This window comes from Anopheles stephensi, chromosome 3 (genome assembly GCF_013141755.1).
Source record: "Anopheles stephensi strain Indian chromosome 3, UCI_ANSTEP_V1.0, whole genome shotgun sequence".
NCBI classification, from domain to species: Eukaryota; Metazoa; Arthropoda; class Insecta; order Diptera; family Culicidae; genus Anopheles; species Anopheles stephensi.
Genome location: NC_050203.1, coordinates 751,360 through 773,845, shown reverse-complemented (window position 1 = coordinate 773,845; position 22,486 = coordinate 751,360). Strand labels below are relative to the sequence as shown.

The 22,486-nt window shown below is 47.3% G+C and overlaps 3 protein-coding genes across 14 annotated transcripts in view; 2 read left to right on the top strand and 1 right to left on the bottom strand.

Annotated features, from left to right (window-relative positions):
* LOC118512052 (guanine nucleotide exchange factor DBS-like) overlaps positions 1 to 19,515 on the top strand; it is a 28,207-nt gene extending 8,692 nt beyond the window's left edge. For all 6 annotated transcript variants that reach the window (XM_036055902.1, XM_036055901.1, XM_036055900.1 and 3 more), the window contains 9 exons: positions 7,927 to 8,046; positions 8,136 to 8,231; positions 16,786 to 16,971; positions 17,042 to 17,244; positions 17,313 to 17,427; positions 17,517 to 17,714; positions 17,789 to 17,994; positions 18,089 to 18,528; positions 18,607 to 19,515. In XM_036055902.1, coding sequence (XP_035911795.1) covers positions 7,927 to 8,046; positions 8,136 to 8,231; positions 16,786 to 16,971; positions 17,042 to 17,244; positions 17,313 to 17,427; positions 17,517 to 17,714; positions 17,789 to 17,994; positions 18,089 to 18,528; positions 18,607 to 18,713 — 1,671 coding nt within the window. In that variant the 3' untranslated portion in view covers positions 18,714 to 19,515. The remainder of the gene's footprint in view (positions 1 to 7,926; positions 8,047 to 8,135; positions 8,232 to 16,785; positions 16,972 to 17,041; positions 17,245 to 17,312; positions 17,428 to 17,516; positions 17,715 to 17,788; positions 17,995 to 18,088; positions 18,529 to 18,606) is intronic.
* Positions 811 to 6,677, top strand: LOC118512075. 6 transcript variants are annotated; one of them, XM_036056010.1, is made up of 2 exons: positions 811 to 1,283; positions 4,353 to 6,677. In XM_036056010.1, the coding sequence occupies exon 2, from the start codon at positions 4,495 to 4,497 to the stop codon at positions 6,541 to 6,543; it is 2,049 nt and encodes a 682-aa protein (XP_035911903.1). In that variant the 5' UTR covers positions 811 to 1,283; positions 4,353 to 4,494; the 3' UTR covers positions 6,544 to 6,677. The 6 variants fall into 6 exon arrangements, with proteins under 6 accessions (XP_035911903.1, XP_035911902.1, XP_035911900.1 ...); XM_036056009.1 differs by having other exon boundaries at positions 811 to 1,288; XM_036056007.1 differs by having other exon boundaries at positions 811 to 1,376.
* Positions 19,516 to 20,230: 715 nt separating the features above from the next.
* Positions 20,231 to 22,447, bottom strand: LOC118513613 (adenylate kinase). 2 transcript variants are annotated; one of them, XM_036059665.1, is made up of 4 exons: positions 22,327 to 22,447; positions 22,102 to 22,230; positions 21,903 to 22,032; positions 20,231 to 21,219 (listed from the first exon to the last, which is right to left on the bottom strand). In XM_036059665.1, the coding sequence occupies exons 3-4, from the start codon at positions 22,005 to 22,007 to the stop codon at positions 20,599 to 20,601; spliced, it is 726 nt and encodes a 241-aa protein (XP_035915558.1). In that variant the 5' UTR covers positions 22,008 to 22,032; positions 22,102 to 22,230; positions 22,327 to 22,447; the 3' UTR covers positions 20,231 to 20,598. The 2 variants fall into 2 exon arrangements, with proteins under 2 accessions (XP_035915558.1, XP_035915557.1); XM_036059664.1 differs by lacking the exon at positions 22,327 to 22,447 and having other exon boundaries at positions 22,102 to 22,285.
* Between the last annotated feature and the right edge of the window lie 39 nt (positions 22,448 to 22,486).

Genomic DNA, 22,486 nt, shown 5'->3' with positions numbered 1-22,486 from the left:
GATCTACTGTTTATTTCGTAATATTCTTAATGCAGCTTAACACACACACACATTTTTAATTCGCTCTGCAACAGGATAAAACCCGCCGCCTGCGAACAGTTCCGATGTTTATTACATAAAGCAAAACAAAGCATTAGCTGTTGCTTCAAACATTTAACTCGATCGATCGAAAATCGAAACATTTGGTGTGCTGTTTGGTTTCCGGGCTTTGGTTTCCGAAGCACTGCACAGTAGCCCGGGTAATGGTACCGAAACTAAGCAATTTTGTCTCACTTAGCTTATTGCAGCTCGCTTTAATGCTTGACCAAAATGGCGGGGAAATAAGACGAGAAGGAAGCAACATAGCTCGGCAGCACGCGGAGCGATGTGAGAGAAATGCGGGTTAATTGAGGAAGCATGTCTACGGGTTTTGCTGCTGGTGGCTGGCGCTCTGTTTGCAGCCGTAGCGGTACTTTACTGGACAGTGTAGGTCAAGAGTAGGTTTCAACGGTAGCGCGACTTTGCGCGCTACCGAATTTTGGACAGGGATTTCAGCTGGACAGAGGCAACAATCAGAGCACAACATTCAATCAAAGCGATGCCTATGTTATCGCTGTCAACATGCTTAAGGCGGCGTGATATTGGCGAGCATAATTGTATCATGGTGTGAGGCATGGAATTTAGCATGTCTTTGCATCATGCCTGTTTGGAAGCAGACGTAAGATCTCTTCAAGTCACCTGGAGTGGATATTCTGGACAGTGATTTTGAAACTCAAATGTTCCTCTTACATTAATGAAATAATTGCACAAAAAGCAAATAATAGTACGTAAGTTCTTATGCATACACACTGGAGCTTTACACTTATGAATGAAAACAAAACTTCTTCTTGCCCCTGTACGCTATTTGAGGTCAAACACTCCGGTTCCCTGCGCGGAGCTGTCGAATGTAACGAAATTCGCTCACTCGCTTCGCGACTCTCTGCTCGGTGCGTTCCCAAGCTCGGAGAGATTGATGTAAACGCACGTATAGCACTGGAGTGCGGTGAACCAGCGCGAGCTTACAAGATCAAGAGAGTGGTTTGGTGAAGTTGTGATCGCCGAGCGCCTTGCTTCTTCACGCCCAGGGAGCCAATCGAAAAAGGTTGCATGCTTCGGGTTTTTCTCTCCGCGATCGTGCCCCGCTTGGAAGTTCGCATTCCGTGGCATTGTTGCTTCCTTCAGTCGCAGTTCATACATCCACCGAGTGGTATGCCGTTGGGGTGTCGCTGTGCTTGAGCTAGCTTTTTGAATCCTTTGAATTGCTGGTACTGTGAGTGGCTCGATCGACTGTGGTCACTGTGTGTCGCAGTTTTGGGTATAGTTTTTGTGCAATAACTTTACTACATTGTTGAGGAAAGGTAATTGCAGCAGTAGCCGGTGGGAAGTAAGCGGCAGGTGGAGTTCGCGGAAGACCATCCGTAACGCAGGTTGATTATTATGTGAGAATATGTGACACAAAACATGACCGTGTTCGGTCCGTGTCCGGTGCCCTGTGGTGGTGGTGTACTGCCCCAACACCAGTGTACCTTGATAATGGTGAAATATGATAGCAAAAGTTGACACAAAAAGAGAATAAAATGGCCTCTCCAAAGGCTTCACCGTGGTGCTACAATGCAGTGGGTAACAAGTGTCCAATGCAGTGTGTGTGTGTGTGAATTTTTCCATTTGAAATCATCATGCTAAAATGTGTAAACCTTCCAATCACACATTGATAAACGGAGTGTTTACGAATAATTGCGTTTTTATTGTGTCGCGGGCAATAGCTGATGTTGCATGCTGCATTTCGGTGTCAGTGTTCTCGAAGGGAAGTCAGTCGAAGTTTACGGATTTTTTAAACGAAAGATTTATTTTTTTGTGGCAGAAAATTACATGTGATGGTTGAATTTACGATTGAATGATTGTGCTTGTGTGTGAAATGTTAAACACGGAAAATGCACAATGAAGTGGAAAATGAAATTGTGGTAAAAAAAGTGAAAACCCTCCTCTTTCTGTGTTGTGTTTGGCGTTGTGATGTGTTTGATAACAAAGCTTGTTGATGGAGGAAAACCCAACATGCCTGTGAACATCAAGTGTGATTAGCGACTGCCATAAAGGATTCTTTGAATTCTAAAACATTTTAGTGATCCTACACATTAATTAGCTTGTAGAACCAGTAACATCGAAAAGTGAAGCTTCAATTGTGACACACACATATTACCACAGGTTTAGTTGTCTTTGCTGTTGAGCAAACCCATTGTGTCTCAATATTGTGAGCATAGAAACTGTTGCTTTTTTCGTTTTCGAAGCCAAAGTGTCGCTGGTAATGATTTGGAATTTTTGGAAATGAGTTGTATAACACAACATTGTCCATTGATAGATGGGAGGCTAGAGGCTGTGAAAAAAGAGGTAATTGACGGTGAGAAGATAGAGAGTGAGGACCCCCAACAGTCGAAATCTTTGCGTTGATATCAACGAACTGCAAAGACAATGAATTTGTCCAAAGTTCGAATATTGCCCCGGGGGGAGGATGGTGGTAGTTCAATAAAGTGGGAGACAAAGTATGAAAAGGGCTGTTCGGTCGTCCGGGATGCCTGGGATAATAATGGTTATGAATAAGCCACCCCAGCCATGTGCCATTTGTTTTGAAGTATTTGTTTTCTTGCTGTTTTCTCCCAGAATTACGCCGGCGGTATGCCATTGCTTTTACGCCGTGAAAGAGGAAAGCATTACGGCGTGGGAGCATTTCGGATGACGTTTATTATATTGTTACGTTGCTGGTGCTTGGGCACAGCATCAGGCAGGCACAGCAGCAACAGGCACGACGCCGCCTTCCTTCGTTAGCTTTCATTGTTGGTTGGGGTTACAGCTGCTTTCACATTCGCAGATTTTCACTTTTTAGCGGCGCAACATTTTTCATTTCCATTCTCGAGATCTTCTGCAAACACACAGACACACACACCTGACACGTGACTATTTGATAATTGGTGTTGAATAGCTTAGTCTGGGGCTGATCATCTGGCGACTTGTGACTTGTTCTACAGCTAATGGCGTTAACGTTAATGTCTTCCTTTTCGGCAAACGAATAACTTTCGGGACAGGAAATGGGTTTTGCATTACACATCTTGATCGATTTTTGGCATTCGCGCTTCGGCTATCACTCAACAGTTCGAGGTAGCATCCAAAAAAGTTTAGCGCAAATTGAGCTGGTTGCATCAGTGGTAATATTCGCGTAAAGAGGAGAGGGAGTCTTTTGGGATAGGGTAGGAAAGAAGGAAGCCTCCGAGCATATGTAAATTGTCCTCGAATAAAAAGCAAAAATGAGCCTGTGGAATCTTTTCCTTCTCCATCACCACTGCGCCCGCGCCCGCCTGCGATCAATTTCGAATGGCAAGATTTTTGCGTGCTGTTGTTTCGCTAATGGAAAGATGATTGTTTTACTTACGTAAGAAACCGAAATGCGACCGTGTTCGAAGCATCAGTTCGCCTCAGCAGCCACCGACAAAGTTTTCTCGAAAATTTGTAAGCTCCCGCTACATGCATAATCCACTGGCACCGCCGCTGCTCCGTCGTACGTGCTCTGCCCGTCGATGGTGGCGGTATTCCACTTGCACCATTGGCTCATCTTTTCTCCGTTGCAATTTGCGCAGGTACTTTCTGTATTGAGATGGAAGAAAATCACAGGCATCAAAGGCGAAGAGTGGTTAATTGTGGTTTTCCTGGTCCGTCAATTTGTTATGCGGTACCTCGCGCTCGCTGCTCGGTTTCCCATATACAACCCACTCCGGCAAGTAATCGATTCGTGGATGAAACAGTGAAGAGATGTGAATACGGAAAAATGGAGCCGTGAGCTCATCTGCCTTTGCCTGGCTTTCGAAAATGTTCGGTGCTCGGTTTCCTGGTCGAAAACGATGAACAAGATGGAAAACAAGGCACCGAACACTTATAAATTTTGTATGCCTCGAATTTCCTCACACACTCTCTCTCTACCTTTACGCACTTTGCATGTGCTGGCAATGAATAATTTGGCATTTTTTCTACTTACTTGCCTATCAAAGATATGGGCATATAAGTTTGGATAATTTTGGACATGGTGCTTTTGAACATGTTATCAGTAATGAAATGCAAACTAGAAGCCACTTTTAAACCTTCTCCTAACTTCGTCGTTACTGGTTCTACAAATCGAGCATAATTTGTGGAAAGGATCAATATGAATTTCTAAAGGCTTAATTATAACGAAATGTCGACGATGATTGTTCGATGGCCTCGTATGAAAAGTAATCCATCATTTGAATTATCTTCGTATTGTCCATGCTGAAAAAATAGGCTTTTCATTGGTTTTTGGTGATATTTCGCAGGCGGTACAGATATTGAACAAAAGTGAAATTCAAAATATGGCGCGTTACTACACCCAAAGTAGTCTCGCATGATCCTACCATTAATACGCCACAATACAAAGTGAAGTGAGCAAGTGAGGTGAACGATAAGCATAAAATGTGAATGAAAATAATAATGATGCATCAACCGTCGCGCGTTTTGCATCAATCTTCGGTTCCGCTAAGATCGATGTCACAGCCAGCTAGTCATCAATCGAGAAGTGCTACGGTAGTCCCTACCGCAAATCAAACCACCAGCCCGTACTGCTCCAGTAAAGGCTCGCAGCAGTACACCAAGTTTCGGAACAATCGCAGTGCAAGCAGCAGCCGAGTGCTCGGTGGGCTTCAAGCTCCAATCAAGGCCGAAGCAAAGGTGGACTGTCGTCGTAAAAGTGGTGAAGTTCGGCTGGGCAAAAATGGCAACGAGGACGAATCCTTCGCGACCGATCGTATACCGAAGATGAAACTTCTGAAAGTGAACTACGTTCACTTAACGAACGATGAGGCCGTTAAGAAACCTGGCTCGGACATCGATAAAACAGAGGCTATCGCTACATCCATCATCGCTGGGAATCACGGAAAAGCGTTGAAGGAAGATGTTGAGAGAAAGAAAATGGCTTCCACCGGCAATGGTGGTGGTGGTGGCAGTAAAGTGGTGAATAGCAACGCTGGTAGTAACCTTGCCGCAGATCATCAACCATCCGCCGGGGGGCCCTTTGTCTGCAAAGCTGACAGCAGCAAGGAATGCAAAAAATCCACCTCGAGCAAAGAGACGGAAACTCCGAATGGAGATCCTGGAAAAGGCAGTAATTCTAAGTATCTGGTGTACAAGAAACACAATGGGTTCGGAGCGAACTCGTCCCACACGGCGGAAAGCAGCAGTGCGAACGGTGGGAAACTGCAGTACATCAATGATTCCGATATTAAAATTAAAGCGCTGGCGAAGAAGAAGTATGGTTTGCTGTTCGAAAACAAGAAGAAAAGCAAACTGGAAACGGTGCAGTACTATTTCGACAGTCGCGGGTACGAACGGTACGTGGACAACAAGCTGTACGGAGTTATTAACGAGAGGAAGAGTCAGCCGGACGGCCACGCGGTGCAGTCGTCTGCCGGTGGTTCGGTTGCAATGCAGACGAAGTCAGCCGAGATGCAGCAGAAACGGCAAAGCTGGGACGCAGTACGGCATCATAATCGGCCTAGCATGATGCGTGTCATCAATCAATCGTCGGCAGCCAAAAAGTGTGCCAATGTGATTATGTTGAACCATCAAACATCAGCGGCAGCAGCAGCAGCATCAGCTGGTGTTGCTAAACCGATGTCGGCTGAAGCTCCGGAACGGCTTGGAGCTGGCGATCTGAAACAGGAAAACTGTCGCATGTTCAAACTGCAAAAAAGCCATACCAGCACAAATCTGCTCACGCGCCATAAATCGATGAACGACATCCACCGGATCAACCAACTGTTCCTCGAGTCGAGGGATCGAGATCCCGATCCGCTGTCCGGTGTTTCTTTTGCGAATCGTCAGAATCTTAAGCATGCTAACAACAGTGGCGATTCGGTCGCTCCCCATGCTGGGCCGGTAGTTCGTACCGATGTTCCGCCTGTGCATCGGTTCGAGAAGCACCGAAAAACTGAGCAGGGTAAATATCTGGTGCATAAACGGCTGAGTGCGAGATACAAAACGGAAAGCAATCTACCGAATTCGTTGGAGGGGATGCGACCAGCTTCGACGGATAATGTAACGACCTCCTCCTGCACCTTGTCCGGTGATGACACGATCAGCAAACGCATTCGCAAAATCATTGACGATCATCAGGATCACACTGCATCGACGGAAACCATTGATCAGCAACCGGATGATGAACGTGATGAGATGCATGAGTTGGATAAACAGAAAGCACAGTCACATCATGCTTCCGCTCATCCGTCAAGTAACGAGAATATAGCTGCTAAAAAGTTCCGACGCCTCTCGAAGTCAAAGTCTGCCGACAAGCTTTGGTCGATAGTAAACATGCGCATGCGCAAAAGGAGAAACACGGCACCGCTTCCAGCACTACTTGCGGTTACAAGAATTGCAAATTTTCCAACTGCCCAATGTCTTCGTCATCCTCTTCGTCCTCTTCTGCTTCGTCAAGTTCGTCCACAGTGTCTTGCAGCACTAGAACGAATTTGACCGAGTGCAGCGAGAAAACGGCTTCGACCGCTATCGAGCGCAACATTCCCGACCAGCTGGACATCATTTCGTGCGGGAAGCGGACATCGATTGTGATTAACGACAATGACGACGCTACCAACCAAGCGACAGAGTACAAAACGGACAGCTTTGTCATCAACAATCTGCTCAACAATCGCATGTTGAGTGGGAAGCTGAGCAATACCGCTAGCAGCAAGGACGTGAACGACGATGCGCAGATGGTCATATCGTCCAAGATAAAGGAAATCGATCTGGAGAGCAATCGGATGATCATCGAGAAATGCTTGGTGCAACATCCCGGTCCAAATGTCGAACTTGTGTCGAGACAAAAGTTTTGGAATCAGCAAAATCAACGCAATATCAAGCTGAAGAACAATCCGCAAACGAAGGCATACGATGATAAGATGAACATAAACAACAAGATTAAAAACGAGGAAAACAACAGCATCAAAATCTTCATCAGTAGCAGTGGTGGTGGTGGTGGTGGTGGAAGCAATGGAAACAACTGCAGCAACAGCTTATCCGAGCCCGTCTCACTGATCTCCACCGTAACGGCCAACAGTAGTAGATCTTCTGCCTGTTCCTATTCTTCCAACTCTTCGTGGGGTGTAGCGGGCAGCGAGTCCGACAAGGATGATGGTTACTACGATCAGAGCGAACGATCGATAAGTCCTGACAAGGAGCAACCGTTCTCGATTGTGTCCACGTCCAGCACTAACAGCAGCAGCAGCAGTACGGTGTGCAGCGAATCGACCAACATTTCAAGCGTCACGTGTACCAAAAGTCTTCTCGCCGGTGGCAATGGTGCCGGCAATCGCTACACTTCCAAAACGAGCATCCGGCTCGGATGTGATGGTTCTCTGTTCCTAAACAAAAGCTATCGGGATGAGGCGGACGGAGGTTCTCCATGTGCCGGAGGGACCAGTGATCTTGAAGGTGACGAGGGAGACATTGGTAACAGTGACACACCGGGGTGCATAAGTGGTAAAGGTGGTTCCTCCTGCTGTTGCTGCCGACGCAGAAATCATCAGAAGTTTGCCCATCGGTCGCCACTACCGTGTCTAATCAGTTCGATCGACATTCCATCCAATGGCAGCTCAGAAAAGTCAGTTTCCAATAATAATGTTGGGAAAGGTGGACATGCACTAAAGCACAAGGGTGATCATTGCGCATGTGCTAAGCAGACAAATGGTCAACAAAAGGTAAGCTAAAAGTGGAGAAATGATGTTCAATAAATGTGAGTCTAAGCGAGCAATTCACTTAATGACAATTCTTTAATCCTGTCCTCGTTGTAGAAATTGAAAAAAAACTTTCTATAAATTTTAAACAGTTGGCATTCTCCCCGTACTATATCGTTCACAGATTGAAAACTTTTCACCACGACCTCGATCGATTGAAGGACCACTTGACTCGGGCATCTCGATTAGCAGCGACACGGCGATAACCAGTTCGGACAGTGATCTGAATTTGCAGAGCCAAACGGTAAATTACACACAATAAAACCATGTCTTTCATGTCTTAAAAAGAGAAGTTAAAATATTCACAAAACCATTTCTCCGCCACTCCACCAGGACTCGGATGAGCGAAAATTGAAACGAGGACATGTTTTAGCAGAGCTGCTGGAAACGGAACGAATCTACGTCGCTGAGATGGGTTCAATTTTGAAGGTAAGCTCAAATTGCTGCATCAAATTTCATTCTTCGTGTATTGATTGGTTGAAAAAGTGTGGAATATTTAAACAAAAACTGTTGCAAGGTCCCTGATAGGTACTGAGATCATTTAAATGTATACGATCAACTGGTGAATCTCATCTAGCTGTGTGTGTGTGTGTGGGTAAAAGCTTTTCCAATTTAGAAAACAGTTCGTTTATGTTTTGTTGCTCTAGCTCGCGGAAACTAACCTTGGACTTGGCCGGTAGGTAGGGCCGTTGATCGTAAGATACGTTGGCGGACCGTGTTAATGCACGGTCCGCGGCACGTTGGAAGCGCGCATAATGCGGAAATAAGAAGCGATCAAACAGCTAAATGGTGTCAGAGTACTCCCCACCACGTATGTGGGGGGGTTTTTGGTGGCAAGAAATGCAGCCCGATGGAAGCGTGGAAACGAATTTCCAAGGAGAAATTAACTTTTCAACTTTGGTCGTTTTACAGAAATCCAGAGCATCTTCAGGCTATTCTCCTTTCTCACCTTCTCTCGTGTGGTGGCTATGCTGGTGATTTTCTTCAAATTACCCGTCTGGGGAGGTTTTGGAATATACCAACAAAGCACGAGGAGAGCTGGAGAGCATAATAGGCCCAAAAACGTGTTTCTGCATTCAAAGTGGTCAACGGTACAAACGGTTTTCTTTCGCTTCTTTTTGCCTGAAGTGTATTTATAAGCTGTAGGCATACATCTGACTGGTATACCGTAGCTTTATATGGGTGTAGAGCACACACTCATACTTTAGTTTTATGCTACGAGTTTTGTGATTTTACTGTAAAAATATTCACAAACTTAAAAAAAACCTTGCAACATAGTTCACAAAGCAGCTGCATACATCATAAATGGTAGCGTTTGATCCCATGATCATACAACTTCAGGAGGTCTTCAACTGCTAATATATTCCCTTTTCTCTATTAAGACCTTATTCCAAACAGAAATGATAAATTGAACAGTAATCACACCTTAATGTGTTGATGGAGAACCCTCTTCAGCTAAATCGGTGTAGCTTAATTTAACAAGTTTTGGTGCGTTAGGCCCCGAATGTTTCGCCTAATACCATGATGGGATTGCTTGATAGCCGTCAAATTGTAAAATCGGATCGCACAATCTCTGCTCGATTTCTTCATCTCCCTGCTCAAACAGGTTCAAATAATCTAACTTAAGTCTAGGAAAATCTACAAATCGAGAATAAGTTAAAGAACCAATTGGCATTCGCTAAAAACATTACTGTAGCGCTGTCTGGGGGTGTGGAACTATCCAACGTGTAGCGGAAAAGTTAATAGAGATTAGAACATGAGTGATTCATTAGCCCCGAAGGAATGATTGAGCTTGCCCGTAGGGGTTGATTCGGACGGTTCGACCGCGGAGTACCGGAGACCGAATCGCCCAATACCTTTTTTTGTTGTGATTTGGTCGGCTGCAGCTTGGACTAGCTGTTCTAGTCAACGGTTGTTTCGTGTTGCTCAACGGACCATCATACGTACCAGTGCCAGTGGGTTGTTGGTTTCCGTTACTTGTTTGTATTGGTCTTATTGCACGGCAGTGCCGGAGGTTTCACTCTTTCCTGCTGACCATTTCGCATAGCTAATCACACGAAACACTTCCAGGGGTCTTCATAAGTTTGGAAAGATTTTCCTCCCCCCACCATGGCAGCACAAGCGCAGGGCAGTAAGAACAAGAAGGCTGCCGACGCTACAAACAACAAAGAATCTACTGTTATACAGCAACGCTTCTGTGGCTTTTTAATGAATTTCCACACATTATTTTGTTAACGATATACCACGCCCGACCATACCACCTTTCACCGAAGGTAGGTGGGTAAATTGGTGTAAGCGGCGATCATAGTTTGAACGATTATGCTGCTACCAACGGAAACTGCAGTTTGGTCCGCAGTTAAACGCCAATGGGATAATTTGCATCTCGATGTTTTAGTGAGCTGCCATGAAGCTTACACCTGGAACTGGTAACCGTTTTCGTTTATGTTATAAACTGTATTGCCTTGGTACGAAGGCTCCATCTCAATTTGGGCTTACATTGCCTCCTCTGCCGTTAAAACACTTTATGAGCTCGGTTGTGCTTTTTCATTCTCATGACATGATCTTCCCATCCCAGGTACGTTGCTAGGAAGATCTCTTCAGATCCCCTATTCCCTATCTCATTCGATCGGTCTTGATCGGCAAAAATGCATCACAAAAACAAACGAAACCAATTTATTAAATCACTCGGTAGCAGGGCAAAAGAAAAGTGCCGATTGTTTGGGGGCATTCGCGCCGGAAGCGCAAGATTCCTCTGTGTGTGCTGCGCCTATTGCATTATGCGCACACATAAGCAACGCAAGCTTCATTTACGTGCGGTAATTTCATGCGCATAAATGCATCTTCGAAATCTTTTCGTTGCTCTTCCTGCTCACTCAAAGCCACTAGGGGGAGGCAACTAAGCGTAAAGCGCCCGAGCTACTTAGACTACACACACACAGTTAGTGCAAAAGAAAATCGAAAAAAATAACGATTCTTCTGTATGATCGATACAGTGTACTGAAGCTTTACTCGGTCTGGTGGAACGGGCGGCCTGGCGGTTGGGATGCTCTCGCACGCCTTATCAGGCCACCCGTGCCGCAAAAAAAGAAAACACCCATCACACACACCTGTACGCTATCTCCGGGGCGTCTTAGTTTCTCCTTTGCTAAAACATGCCTACCTAAAACTACCATTACATATTGGCATTATCATAAACCGCGATGAAACAAGCGCGATTGGCTTGCGCGCGCCGGTGGTTGCATGTGTTGGCGCAGTTTGGGCGAATCTCGGGCGTCGTCTCCGAAACGGGTGCGCACCGTGTGTGCAGTCCGTCCGTGATGCAGAAGCAGTAGCAGCAGAGCACCATCAGCATTGTTTGTTATGCCCGGACGCGGCCACGGGGCTCAAAAATCATCCGCCATATCTATTGTTTTCAGTGTGTATCGATAGCTCACCGTGATTGGGGGTCTGTGTTGCAACTCCACAGATCTTCTGAATCCAGCCAAAAGGAGGGAGGCTTCACAGGGAGCTTTTTTTTTCCCCGGGGTGGGTCTGAGCGGCTTGCAGATCCTTGTTTAGGTCCAAACAAATGTGTGTGATGCAGCAACATTTTGAAGTGATTTTCGAACAGTGGAATATATTGTGTAATCCTGGCATTGTGCGTGTATTATTGACACGATAAATATCGGTGGATAAGAGTTGAAATCAATATTAAGAAGCCGAAAAGTGTGTGTGTGCAAATGTTTGTTAAAATTATTTTGCAATCAGTATTGTTTGCGAGAGTTTCTAACGCGCAAGTTTGTAAAGTGTGAACTAAGCGGTGCTGTTGTGCCAGCTTCATGAGGCGTAAAATGTTGTGCCAAATGTGATAGAAAGTAAAGTAATGAAATATGTATACTACTTTTCTATCGTTGAATAAAAAACACATAAATATGTGTAATGCTCTCGCACACACACACACACACCCGATCGCTAATAGTGGTAAAACGCATGTCGAAAGTTGTGACTGACTGGAGGAGGAAAACGGTTTGGAAAAACTGAGCCCGACGTTACTTTGGTTTGGGCGGTTGCGAGCGAGCAAGTGTGTTTTGAGGTGAAAAACATTATCTCGTGTAAGTCCATCGAGCTCACTCGGTGGTTGTGCTGTTTTTTTTGCGTTGCTGTTCCTCTGTGTATCTGGTAGAAAGTTTGATCCGTGGTGCCGTCCGTTCTTCTTTAGTGGGTCAAAGTAGTGTTGGACTGATGGATTTAATATGCTTAATTACAAGTGTTTAATTAATGTGAAAGTGTAATATTGCCAAACAATCGAAATACTTGGTAAAGAGCTTAGAACATAGTGCCAGAAAATTCAAGATGGCTTCCCCATATAATAGACACTCGTCCTGATATCCAGGAAAATGGTTCCTGATCCACTCAATGACGAGTCACAGCTTTGGTTTAACTATACCTGTACGTTTAATTAAACAGAGAGAGGGAGCGAGAGAAACCGAGAGATCGCAAGGATAGTTTAAGCTGTCGGTTTGCCGTTGTACGTTCGTGCTTAAGTGATGTGTCTGGGCATTTGTGCGATCCGCATCAAGCCGCTAAGCTTTTCGCGCACCTATGTACTGATGCGCAAAGAAGAAAGTGGTTGGCCGGTCTCATTTATTGTTATTATTTGCACATTAAATAACTGTTAAAAGTGGGACATAAAAACGTTTAAGTTTCGCCAAACCGCGCATCCTAACCGGTCGTGGTTTATTGGGCGTGTCGGAAAATGTACAACATTTTAACACACCAACTGTTGGTTATTTTTCTTTTTCTATTTATATTGTGTGCAGTATATTGTGTGCTGTGATGGATGATAACGGAAGATAATTGTAGCATAGAGAGAAAGGACGCACATAAATCAATCGGCCGAATTGTTTATATTAACGTTTATATATGATTTTATTCGCACTATAGACGATGGTGTAGATGAAACACGCTCACAGACAATATATTTAGTGCTCAACATTTCGTGCAGTGTGGTTAAAGTGTTAAGCCATGTGGCTGGGGTGGATTTATTAGATACACAAAAACCCGACGACAAAAGTGGTGCCTGAATATCGCAAAACAGATGAAACGCTGTTGAACTTTATTGGGATGAGTAAAACAAAATTTAACAGCCCTGCCTGTGGACATCTAGCCGTAAAGCGTGGTGAACAGATTCATCTGGGATAACGATTTTTTAAAAGCAAATTCGAAAAGGCGTGCTTAAGGATGAAATTTGGCAACTACAATCTTACCTCCATCGCAACGGAAGCTTCGTGTGATAAGAAACGAAGGCATCTCTCTCTTTTTCGGACCGGAAAGGTAAAGAGCACTGCAAACTACATCGTTGGGAAGGTCCATCGGCGGTTCGGGAGCGTCGTAAGCACCAGGATGTCCTCCTCATCGTCCACCGTGCTGCCCGATGCCACGTGTCTGAGCAGTGACGGTGGTGTACAGATCGAGAACACACTTCCCATCCCGCCAGTCGTCCGGCGTCTTGATCGGAGTGCGGTGAATTCGAGCGCATCGAACAGATCGGAATCTTCGTCCACGTTGTCCTATCGAGCGTCGTTGTTTGGTGAGCAGGACGAAGTGATGGCATCGTCGGATCATGGGCGAGCAGCATTTACTATTCCACGGTTTTCGCCGAGAGATTTTCCAACGAGCTGGATCGGAAAGCACGACACCGCGTTCAGTTTGCAGGGCAAGCTGTCCCACGGCATATTGGGCACGCGGCACGAAGAGTCCGGCTTTGGCCAACCGTTTGGCAGCCGTGCGCATCTGTTCCACAAAAATAAGTCCATAACGGGTAAGCACGGCATTTTGCCTTTCTCGCAAGTCGAGGGAGCTCAGCTAGCGCCGAACTCGTACCATTCGCTCAACAACAGCTCGTCCACACTGCGCAGAACGGCCCAAACGTTCGGTGGTAGCTGTCCGGAGATATATGCCGCGTCGGCGGACACGCTGCGGTCACACAAGAGCTACAGCAAAACACAGCCACGCGCGTCCGATGGTCGGCTGCGGAAGAGTAAAATTGTCCAACTGCTGGAACGCAACGAGAACGAAGAAAACGATGAAAACACGGAAATGGCTATCCTGCAGGAGTACTTTGACACGATGTCCTACACGGAAATTGTAAAGGATCGAGACTTTCGAAACTATCTGATGAAGAAACGCTATCTGGACATTATGGAGTACATCTACAACAGTAGTGCAGGAGCCTCGGAGAGTGGCCAATTCTCCAGAGCTCCCTCAACGGTCGCGCCACCGTCATTGCCGGTCTCGAACAATGATTGTGACTCGGTGAAGAAGGAGAAGCTCATGGCAGAATCGGTCCCACCGCTGCCTCCGCTGCAGCGGTACTATTCTTCCAACACTAACTCGCAGGTGTTTTGCCGTCGGAACAGTAGCTTCGAGCAGTATTATCAAACTGACGGCCAGCACCACCATGGCAGCTCGTTTAGCGATCCATTCGATATCGCAGGAACCCATCGTTCGATTTATTCCACCAACCGAAGGAACACGAAGGAACGTGGCGATGTGGCGATCCCTTCATACGCAACCTTACTGAAAGACAAACAGCCCAAACAACCTTCCCGTTGCCAAAGAACGTACCGTCAAATTCGGGCATTTTGTGAGAAATCGCTTATGAAATACTCTTTAAACCGATCACTCCATGCGGCCAGCACCATGACGCTCAAGCGTTGTAAACCGGTTGGAGGATATTCGGAGAAGAAGTATCGCCGGGTAATCGACGATTTTGTACGCCAGCGGGGATTCTCCAGTGCGGAAGAGTACACGCGATATCACTATGGTGATTTCTTGCGCCAAAAGATCGCTGCTTCGGCCAAACGCAGCAAACGGTCGTCGAAGGTGCGCAAAAAATCCGCAAAGCCACAGCAGCAGCAGCAGCAGCAATACTACAGCCAACAGCATCTCCAGTACAACTCTTTACCTCCGCCGCCGTACTCGAGCGGAGACTTCTACCGTCAAGCTCCACCGACTCCCATTTCCTGTGAGTCAAAGGCCACTCCGCCGCTGGCACGCAACGCACCGACCAATCTGCTGCTCGAATCCGATCCACCGCCAATGGCGACCGGATCTTCGCTGCCGAACGTGAGCTGCAACAATCTCATTTACGCCGACACGTTCAAACATTTCGACTACGTCAACCGAGCGATGACGTTGCGTGGTTACCGCAGGAGGGATGCTGCTGCTGCTTCGATGAGTTCGGCCAGCTGTCGCTTAGACGAGCGGCAACAGATTTTCCTCCCAGTCAACAGTGAAAGAGAGGACGATCCACCGCGGGATGGTACCGGGAGTCCATTTCTGCCACCGGAAAGGGAGGTACTGCTGCTGGGCGATCTATTCGCCACGAGCGACCAAACCAATCAGCCATACATATTCGACGACATTGGGGTGTACGAGACGATACGTTCCAGCAATCAGAAGGAGCGGTTTCGGGCGGAGATGAAGTGTAGGAAGGATTTTTTGATAAAGTCGCGAAATCACGATCAGCAAGCAGAGGACGCACCGTCAAACGTGCCCAACTGTGGTGACGGTTTCTTCCAAAAGCTAGTAAGTTTCTATCCACCAGAAGCCAGATCTTACGTAAGTAACGCAACCTATGCGCGGTGGATTGGTGTCGATATGCAGTTGGTTTGAAGAATGCAGGGTTACTGCTTTACAGGTTCGTAACTGTACCACCCCACCATCGCCGCCCTCTGATGTCACACCAGTCGTCGCCGGGGACAAGATGGAGAGAAGGTCGTCGATCATATTTGGGGGAATATGACAACGTAACGGAATGAAACAAGATATCATCAAACGGCTTTTTTTTTCTGTTGTTCGGGCCAGTTTGAACCCTTGGCGTTTAAGGGAGATGCATGTTAAATTTCGTAGTTCAGCGTGGGGCTGGAGTTGCTTTCACTCTTTAAGCGTGATTCATTATAAAAACGGCCCAAGCCACTTCAGCCAACTGAGCGCGCGTAGACATTGTAAGAAGCTGCCCAGTATGGTGTTGATGCATGCTCGTCGAACTTTCGGCATTTAATGGCAGCAAAAGGGGGTGACGGGGTGGGGGGGGGGAGTAGGAGGGCATCCTATATTTTTAAAGTTCCAACCCGGAGGGCATCCATACGCTGCTGCTACGCGTTCGGCCATAATTATGCGGTGAATTGCATGTGTGTAGCAGCAAAGGGAAAGTTGACCGCTTTTTTCGGGGGTTTTCGGCTCTTCGACGCACTGCTACTCCTACCGGGGGCTATCCATTTGGATTTCGTCGTAAAACTTGAGTCTAAGAATGTTTCCGACATTATATGGGCATGCTTGGTGGCATCGAGTTATGAGTGACATACAAATGCAATTCAAATGTTGATGGAACAATACGGAGTCGGAGTCTTAGGGGCGGTTCGGTGGTCGAGGTGACAACAGTTCAGAGTTCAAATCCAACCCGTGAGGGCTGACTATGCAAATACGTGGTATCAACAAGTCTTCTTCTTCTTCTTCTTTGGCACTACAATCTCGAGAGGTCTCTCGGCCTGCCATTTCTGGCTTTCTGTGACTTGGTTTCACCCATAGCAAAGTAGTCAGCCCTGTGAACGGAGAGGCGGTCTTGATGGGATTTGAACCCCGGCCCTGCTGTGTGAAGACCGGCGCCGCTGACGCATCGGCCACCTGACAGCCCCATCAACAAGTCTAGTAAGCCAGAAATGGCAAGCAGGGAGACTAGGAGATCGCGAGAGAGAGAGAGAGGGTTCGTAACTCGCCTTTTTTAGCTTCCTTGGCTTGATTGGGCCGTAGCAGGATAGTCCTTCAGTCCTAAGATTAAGGTAAATGGTCCGGATGAATTGATAGTTGGTCCTTTCGAGTTTTGATGCTACCAGTTGCTCCGCCACACTTTTCAAGCAATCTTTAATGTAAACTTCTTCTTTTTGTTTTGGATTATCCTTATTTTTAAATACTAATTTTTAAATGTTGTTTTACTTAAAAGGGCTACAAAGATGAGATGCTGTCCGAGGAGATGAGCTCACTGGTGCCGCCCGGATTGCAAGGAAAATCGGACATACTGTTTGGCAATCTGCACGAGCTGTACACCTTCCACAATGACATTTTCCTGAAGGATTTGGAAAACTGCATTTCCACCACCGAGCTGGTCGCACTTTGCTTCGTGCAACGGGTAAGACCGACACGTCCATCATTGTTTCCTATGGCAACAGGCTTCATCCCGTCGTTCCTCCCTTTCGCAGCGCGATACATTCTTCCGGCTGTACTCGTACTACTGCCAGAACATACCACGTTCGGAGCGCTTGCGGGAAACGCTCGTCGATACGCACCTGTTCCTGCAGGAATGCCAAAAGAAGCTCGGCCACAAGCTCCCGCTGGCCGCGTATTTGTTGAAGCCGGTGCAAAGGATTACCAAGTATCAGCTGCTGTTGAAGGATTTGCTCAAGTAAGCATTGGTGGGGGCATGAGAGCATTGGAGGGTAGCATGCTCATCTTCATCCATTTTGTTTCCAGGTTTAGTGACACTGGAACATGCTCAAGGGAACTGCAGAAGGCGCTCGACTGTATGCTGGTGGTGCTCAAGTGTGTCAACGATTCGATGCATCAAATAGCAATTACAGGCTTTCCGGTAAGTAAGGCCCAAACGAACAATGCAACAATTCCGAAAAGGGGGTCTCCCATGCACTACAGCGTATGTGGTTTGTGTGTTGCTTTTAGGCCGATTTATCGCAGCAGGGTGAGCTGCTGATGCAGGACTCGTTCCAAGTGTGGACGGAGAGCAAGAAGGATTTGCGGCTCCGGCTCAAAACCCAAAACCGGCACATCTTCCTGTACCAAAAGGCGATGCTGTTCTGCAAGCAGGGTTCCAAAACGGGACACAACAAGAGCACTTACCAATTTAAACACTGGCTGCAGGTATGAAGAAAAACATATTCCCGACACCAGCGGAGAGCCCGTTTGCTTCAACTTACCTTCTCCTATCTCACCAGATGTCACAGATAGGTTTAACGGAGTCGGTGCGCGGAGATTCGAGACGGTTCGAGGTGTGGTTGCAGGGCCGCCAGGAGGTACACACGATACAGGCGACCACGATCGAGATCAAAAACAAATGGGTGGCCGAGATTAAGCGCGTGCTGCTGAATCAGCTGGAAGAGCTGAAGGGAGAAAAGATAAAGCAGTACGGCCTGAACCACAAGTAAGCGTTGCTTTCGCGATGGAGACGGCAGTCGTGTGGTTGTTGCTGTTGGCAACACATAGTAACCACCATTTCCTTCCGTATTTTCCTTCAGACCACTGCGACACATGACGTCGTGGGATGTTCCGCAAGCCGCCGTTCACGGTACGCCGAATCGGACGGTGAGCTGTGACCAGCAGGCGCAACATCAGCCGACCAGCAACGGTTTGGCGGGCGTCGGTGGAATGATCGGACTTGCGCAGGATGTCGTCACGCGGATATCGAACATCAACGATGACAGTCTGCTGAACGCGACCGGCATCTCGTCCTCGTCGTCCGAGCACGATAATCAGGAAAGCAACGCGTGGAGCTCCGACTACTCCAACAGCGAGGACGAGTTCACCACGGTCGAGGACAGTGTCGTGCCGGGACACAAGTTTGTTTCGCTCGCGGACTACTGCGCGATGGGCAACTCGGAAGTGTCGATGAAGGAGGCGGAAGTGGTAGAGCTGTTGAAGGTCGGTTGTGCCGGATGGTGGTTCGTGAAGGTGGTCGGTATGTAGCGATCGAAGCAGGCGATGCCTGCCGTAGGTGGAGTGTCCGATCTCAACGCTTATCTGTTTGTGCTTTTAGCTACCGGCCTCGAAGGATGGGCTCCGGCCGCGTACCTGGAAGCGGTCAGTCGCAAAAACTCTCGTCTACGCAGTGCTCGCAGTCAGGACCGGCTGAACGAGCACTAGTAGGAAGCAGTCGCACAGCATCCCCGGGCGGGTGCAAATTTAGAGCCAAAGCAAAAGAGAAACTGACTGCCTGGAGCTGCTTCTGGAGCTGTGTGTAATTATGACTAGGTGTGTCAAGAAGTGTTTAGTTAGACAATACTACTATTACTACTCTCCTACCACGGCTGCGTCACGTCTCTCGGGGCCCGCCGGCCACGCGCGTAAGATGTGTATGATTTATCCAAGTACCTCGAATTGATGCGTCGATTCTTTCTAATGCTAATTGTAAGACGCGTTGTTTGGCTTAAAGCATGCGGCAAAGTGATGAATACTGAATGAGACTTAGAGTATTAGTAGAAGAAACACGACTCGAATAGGGGCAATAGGCAGTGTTCCGGCACCCTTCTTTCGAATCTTTGCGATCTCTATTTTACACGTTCGCTTTTCCTGCTTTTCCCTGTTTTTCCTTCCACTTCGCGCCGGAACCGTAATCGTGTATAATCCTAGCTAACTAAGCCCGTACGTGGAAATATTTATTTGCAATGGAATGGAGCCTGCTGTGTTGATACGCTTTTGATAAGCGAGCGTAGTTCAGTGGACGTAGTACCGGGCCAATAATCGCCTGCTGTAGACGAATTGCAATATTAACTCACCTAAAAGCTGTTGTTTTTTACTCGCTAGTAGTACGCAGTTAGCTAATATATCATCTCATCACACGTATTTATCCATCTCGGTAATATAAAGCTAACGGACCATAATCGGCTTCGGAGTTGTGTGTTGCGAATCGAATATTGAACGTTTATGTGTCGCACAAACTAACAACCCCGGGGCGCTTATGCATAACAAACGAAACACTGTGGAGATCTTTGTGAAAGATATTTGGAAAAAAAGAGTGCAATTAAAATAAAATTAAACACAGAAGCGTTTTTGGAACGATCGTAATCGAGCGGGTGTAAAATTATTGATCTGCGAGAAAGAAACTAACTTTGTCTCGTAAATTGGTTCGGTGCACGCAAGATGACGGAGCGAAAATGCTACCTCTCCTAGTAGTATGCTCTCCTGTTACTCGGCAGCCGGAATTTCGGTGCGCCAGTTTCCTCCGGTGTGCGGAATTTTGAAATCTGATTTTGCCGCGCTGCACCGACTGATGGTAACAGGAGAGCATCCAATCGAGGAGGTAACTGGTATTGGGCTATAATTTTTAACTTTGCGCCTACCGTTATGCAATCCGCACCGTCCACTATAATTTCTAATTCCGCTCTGCGCCTGTCGTTATGCAATGCGCCGAACTGCTAGGCGATGTTTTTTGCTACCAGCTCGCCCTAATTCGATGTGTTTTCGAGATGAATGCTACCTCCTTCTAGGATGCTCTCCTGTTACTTAGATTCACATTTTGGTGCAAAATTTCTTTCCGTTTTCTCGGAGCACACACGCGCGATCGGAATCGCTCTCTGGTCGGAGGGTCTGGTCGCCGCAAACGAAATGGCGAGATTTTCTTTCTTTCGATTATAAAATTAAAAGACGATGACACTGGAGGGTTCATTTTACACTTTGTCGTTGATTGCTTTTCTCATTTTTTATTGTTGAACAACAACAACTTTATACTCTTACTACCGGTGTCTGTTTGTGTGTGGTTATGTGTACACACACGCATATCCGAGAGGTCATAGTTGTGACATTGTTTTGTATTGTGGTTGGGGTGGTGGGAAATGCGTCAAACGCGAAATGCGTCCGTAAGTAGTTAATTTAAAAAGGTAATGTAAAAGAGAAGTCACAGGTAGTTAGCTGGTTGCATTGTTTCGCGAAGGTCGGTGTCCGTGTCCGTGTGTCCGTGTCCGTGTGTGTGTGTGGGTGTTTGCCGAATGCAGTCAGTCATCAGGGAGCTTTGGATGGAGTTTTCCAACAGTTACAGACCCAACCGATGGGCGCGCTGCTTCGTAAAGATACCGTCAATATTGGCAAACACGTCCGACGCACTTTTGGCCGCATCCACACGGAAATGCAACCCGCGCAAAGCGTAATAATCGGCCAACGGTTTCGTTTGCCTGTGGTACGATTCCAGCCGCTTCACCAGCGCATCCGCATTGTCGTCGCTACGGCGCATCAGCGGTTCGCCGGTCACGTCGTCCTTCATCGGAACCTTCGGCGGGGCAAACTCTTCGTGGTACGATCGACCGCTCGCCTGGTGGATCAGGCGGCCCGTAATGCGGCGCACCAGCAGGCTGTCGTCGATGCCGAACTCGATCACCGCATCGAGTCCCGTCTTGCGCTTTTCCAGCAAACTGTCCAGCTTTTCGGCCTGCACCACCGTACGGGGGAACCCGTCCAGCAGAAATCCGTTGCGGCATTCGGGTTTGTCGAGGTTGGAATCGATCATGTCCACCACCAGCTCGTCCGACACCAGCTTGCCCTCATCCATCACCTTTTTCAGCTGTGCGCCCAGCTTCGAGCCGGCCGCTATCTCCGCTCTCAGCATATCGCCCGTAGACAGGTGACATACGCAGTATTTCTCTTTCAGCAGGGGCGCCTAAAAATATACACACAGACACAAGACCAGAACAGAAATAAGATCAATCTGCGTTGAAATTTGCGCGACAATGTATGCTAGTAGCAAGGGTGGCGTAATGGGTTAAGCGCACACAGTCACGCTTAAGCCGACGGCAGCATGTGATCGACAATGAGCAGACGCATTTGGAAGCGATCATCTCCCTCTCGATAATTCCTCTGGCATATCACTGTTATCAAACTAGATTAAGCCACAGCACAGCCTTGCGTTGCGTCACTTGGGCGATAATCTTGGCGGCACTTTCGCTTTCGTTTGCGTCGTCAAGGGTGCAAAGGTTCAGTTGCCCTCCTTTCCAACTTCCTTCGCGCACCATGGTTACCAACGAAGGAGCCGCCGACGATGATTATCATCACTTCCTATCTGCGATTAAGAAAGATCATCAACAAACGTGCAACCGAACCACACCGGGTCTGTTTGTAGGAGGTGTTCTTCTTGCTTGCTTGCTTATCACCAGACCACAGCAGGCAGCACGAGGGTCTCATTATGTAATGTTACTGCTGGAGAACATCGTCGTGTTTCGCATCCGTTTACCCACGGAGCAAGCGGCGGCTCTGTTCGTACGAGCACATGGTGTGTGTCAAGGTTGCCGTTGGATACGATCAGAACAAAAACACGCGCACAAACACACATTCACTATCAAGTACCTGTGTTCCTTTGCCGGATCCTGGTGGTCCCAGCAGGATGGCATTGATGCCGGTTGAACTGGATGGTGCAGGTTTTGCCAGTGGTTCCGCTGCATTAGGTGCCATTTTACCTATCCAGAATGCTGATTACCTGAGCGAATAACAAGCAATGCTTTATTTACCACAAGCGTTCACTGGCCAACCAAGCACTGATGCTTACCTTGCTTCAACACTGTTAACGCAGCAAGCGAGTCAATTCCTTGCTTCTCCCGAGTGAAGTTACAGGGCGCAAAACCACGGCAATTTTGCTACACGTCGGCGTACTCCCTGCTGCTGCTGCTGCTACGACCTGCATATGTGTAGACACGCACAATTTAGCAAGGATTGACTCTTCGTTCCCTTCTTCTTTCTATGCATGCTGCAGGTTAATTCATTCGGCACGCACCTTCTCTTTCTATCGCGCGTTCAAACTGCACTGTCATCTCTTTCCTCGCTGTGTTATCTGAATGTGTGTTTGTTTGGCACGTTCTGCTGCCCACATCGTCTACAGCTGTCATCGGCGCGTTTACCACATGGAGTTGAATCCTTGAAGCAATGCGATCGAA

What these genes read in the sequence shown, in the direction of transcription:
- LOC118512075 (XM_036056010.1), top strand. Translation starts at nt 4,495, where the DNA reads ATGAAAATAATAATGATGCATCAACCGTCGCGCGTTTTGCATCAATCT.
- LOC118513613 (XM_036059665.1), bottom strand. Translation starts at nt 22,007, where the DNA reads ATGGCACCTAATGCAGCGGAACCACTGGCAAAACCTGCACCATCCAGT. An exon ending in GATCCGGCAAAGGAACACAG is followed by an intron (nt 21,220 to 21,902) that starts GTACTTGATAGT and finishes GTATATTTTTAG; the next exon opens with GCGCCCCTGCTGAAAGAGAA.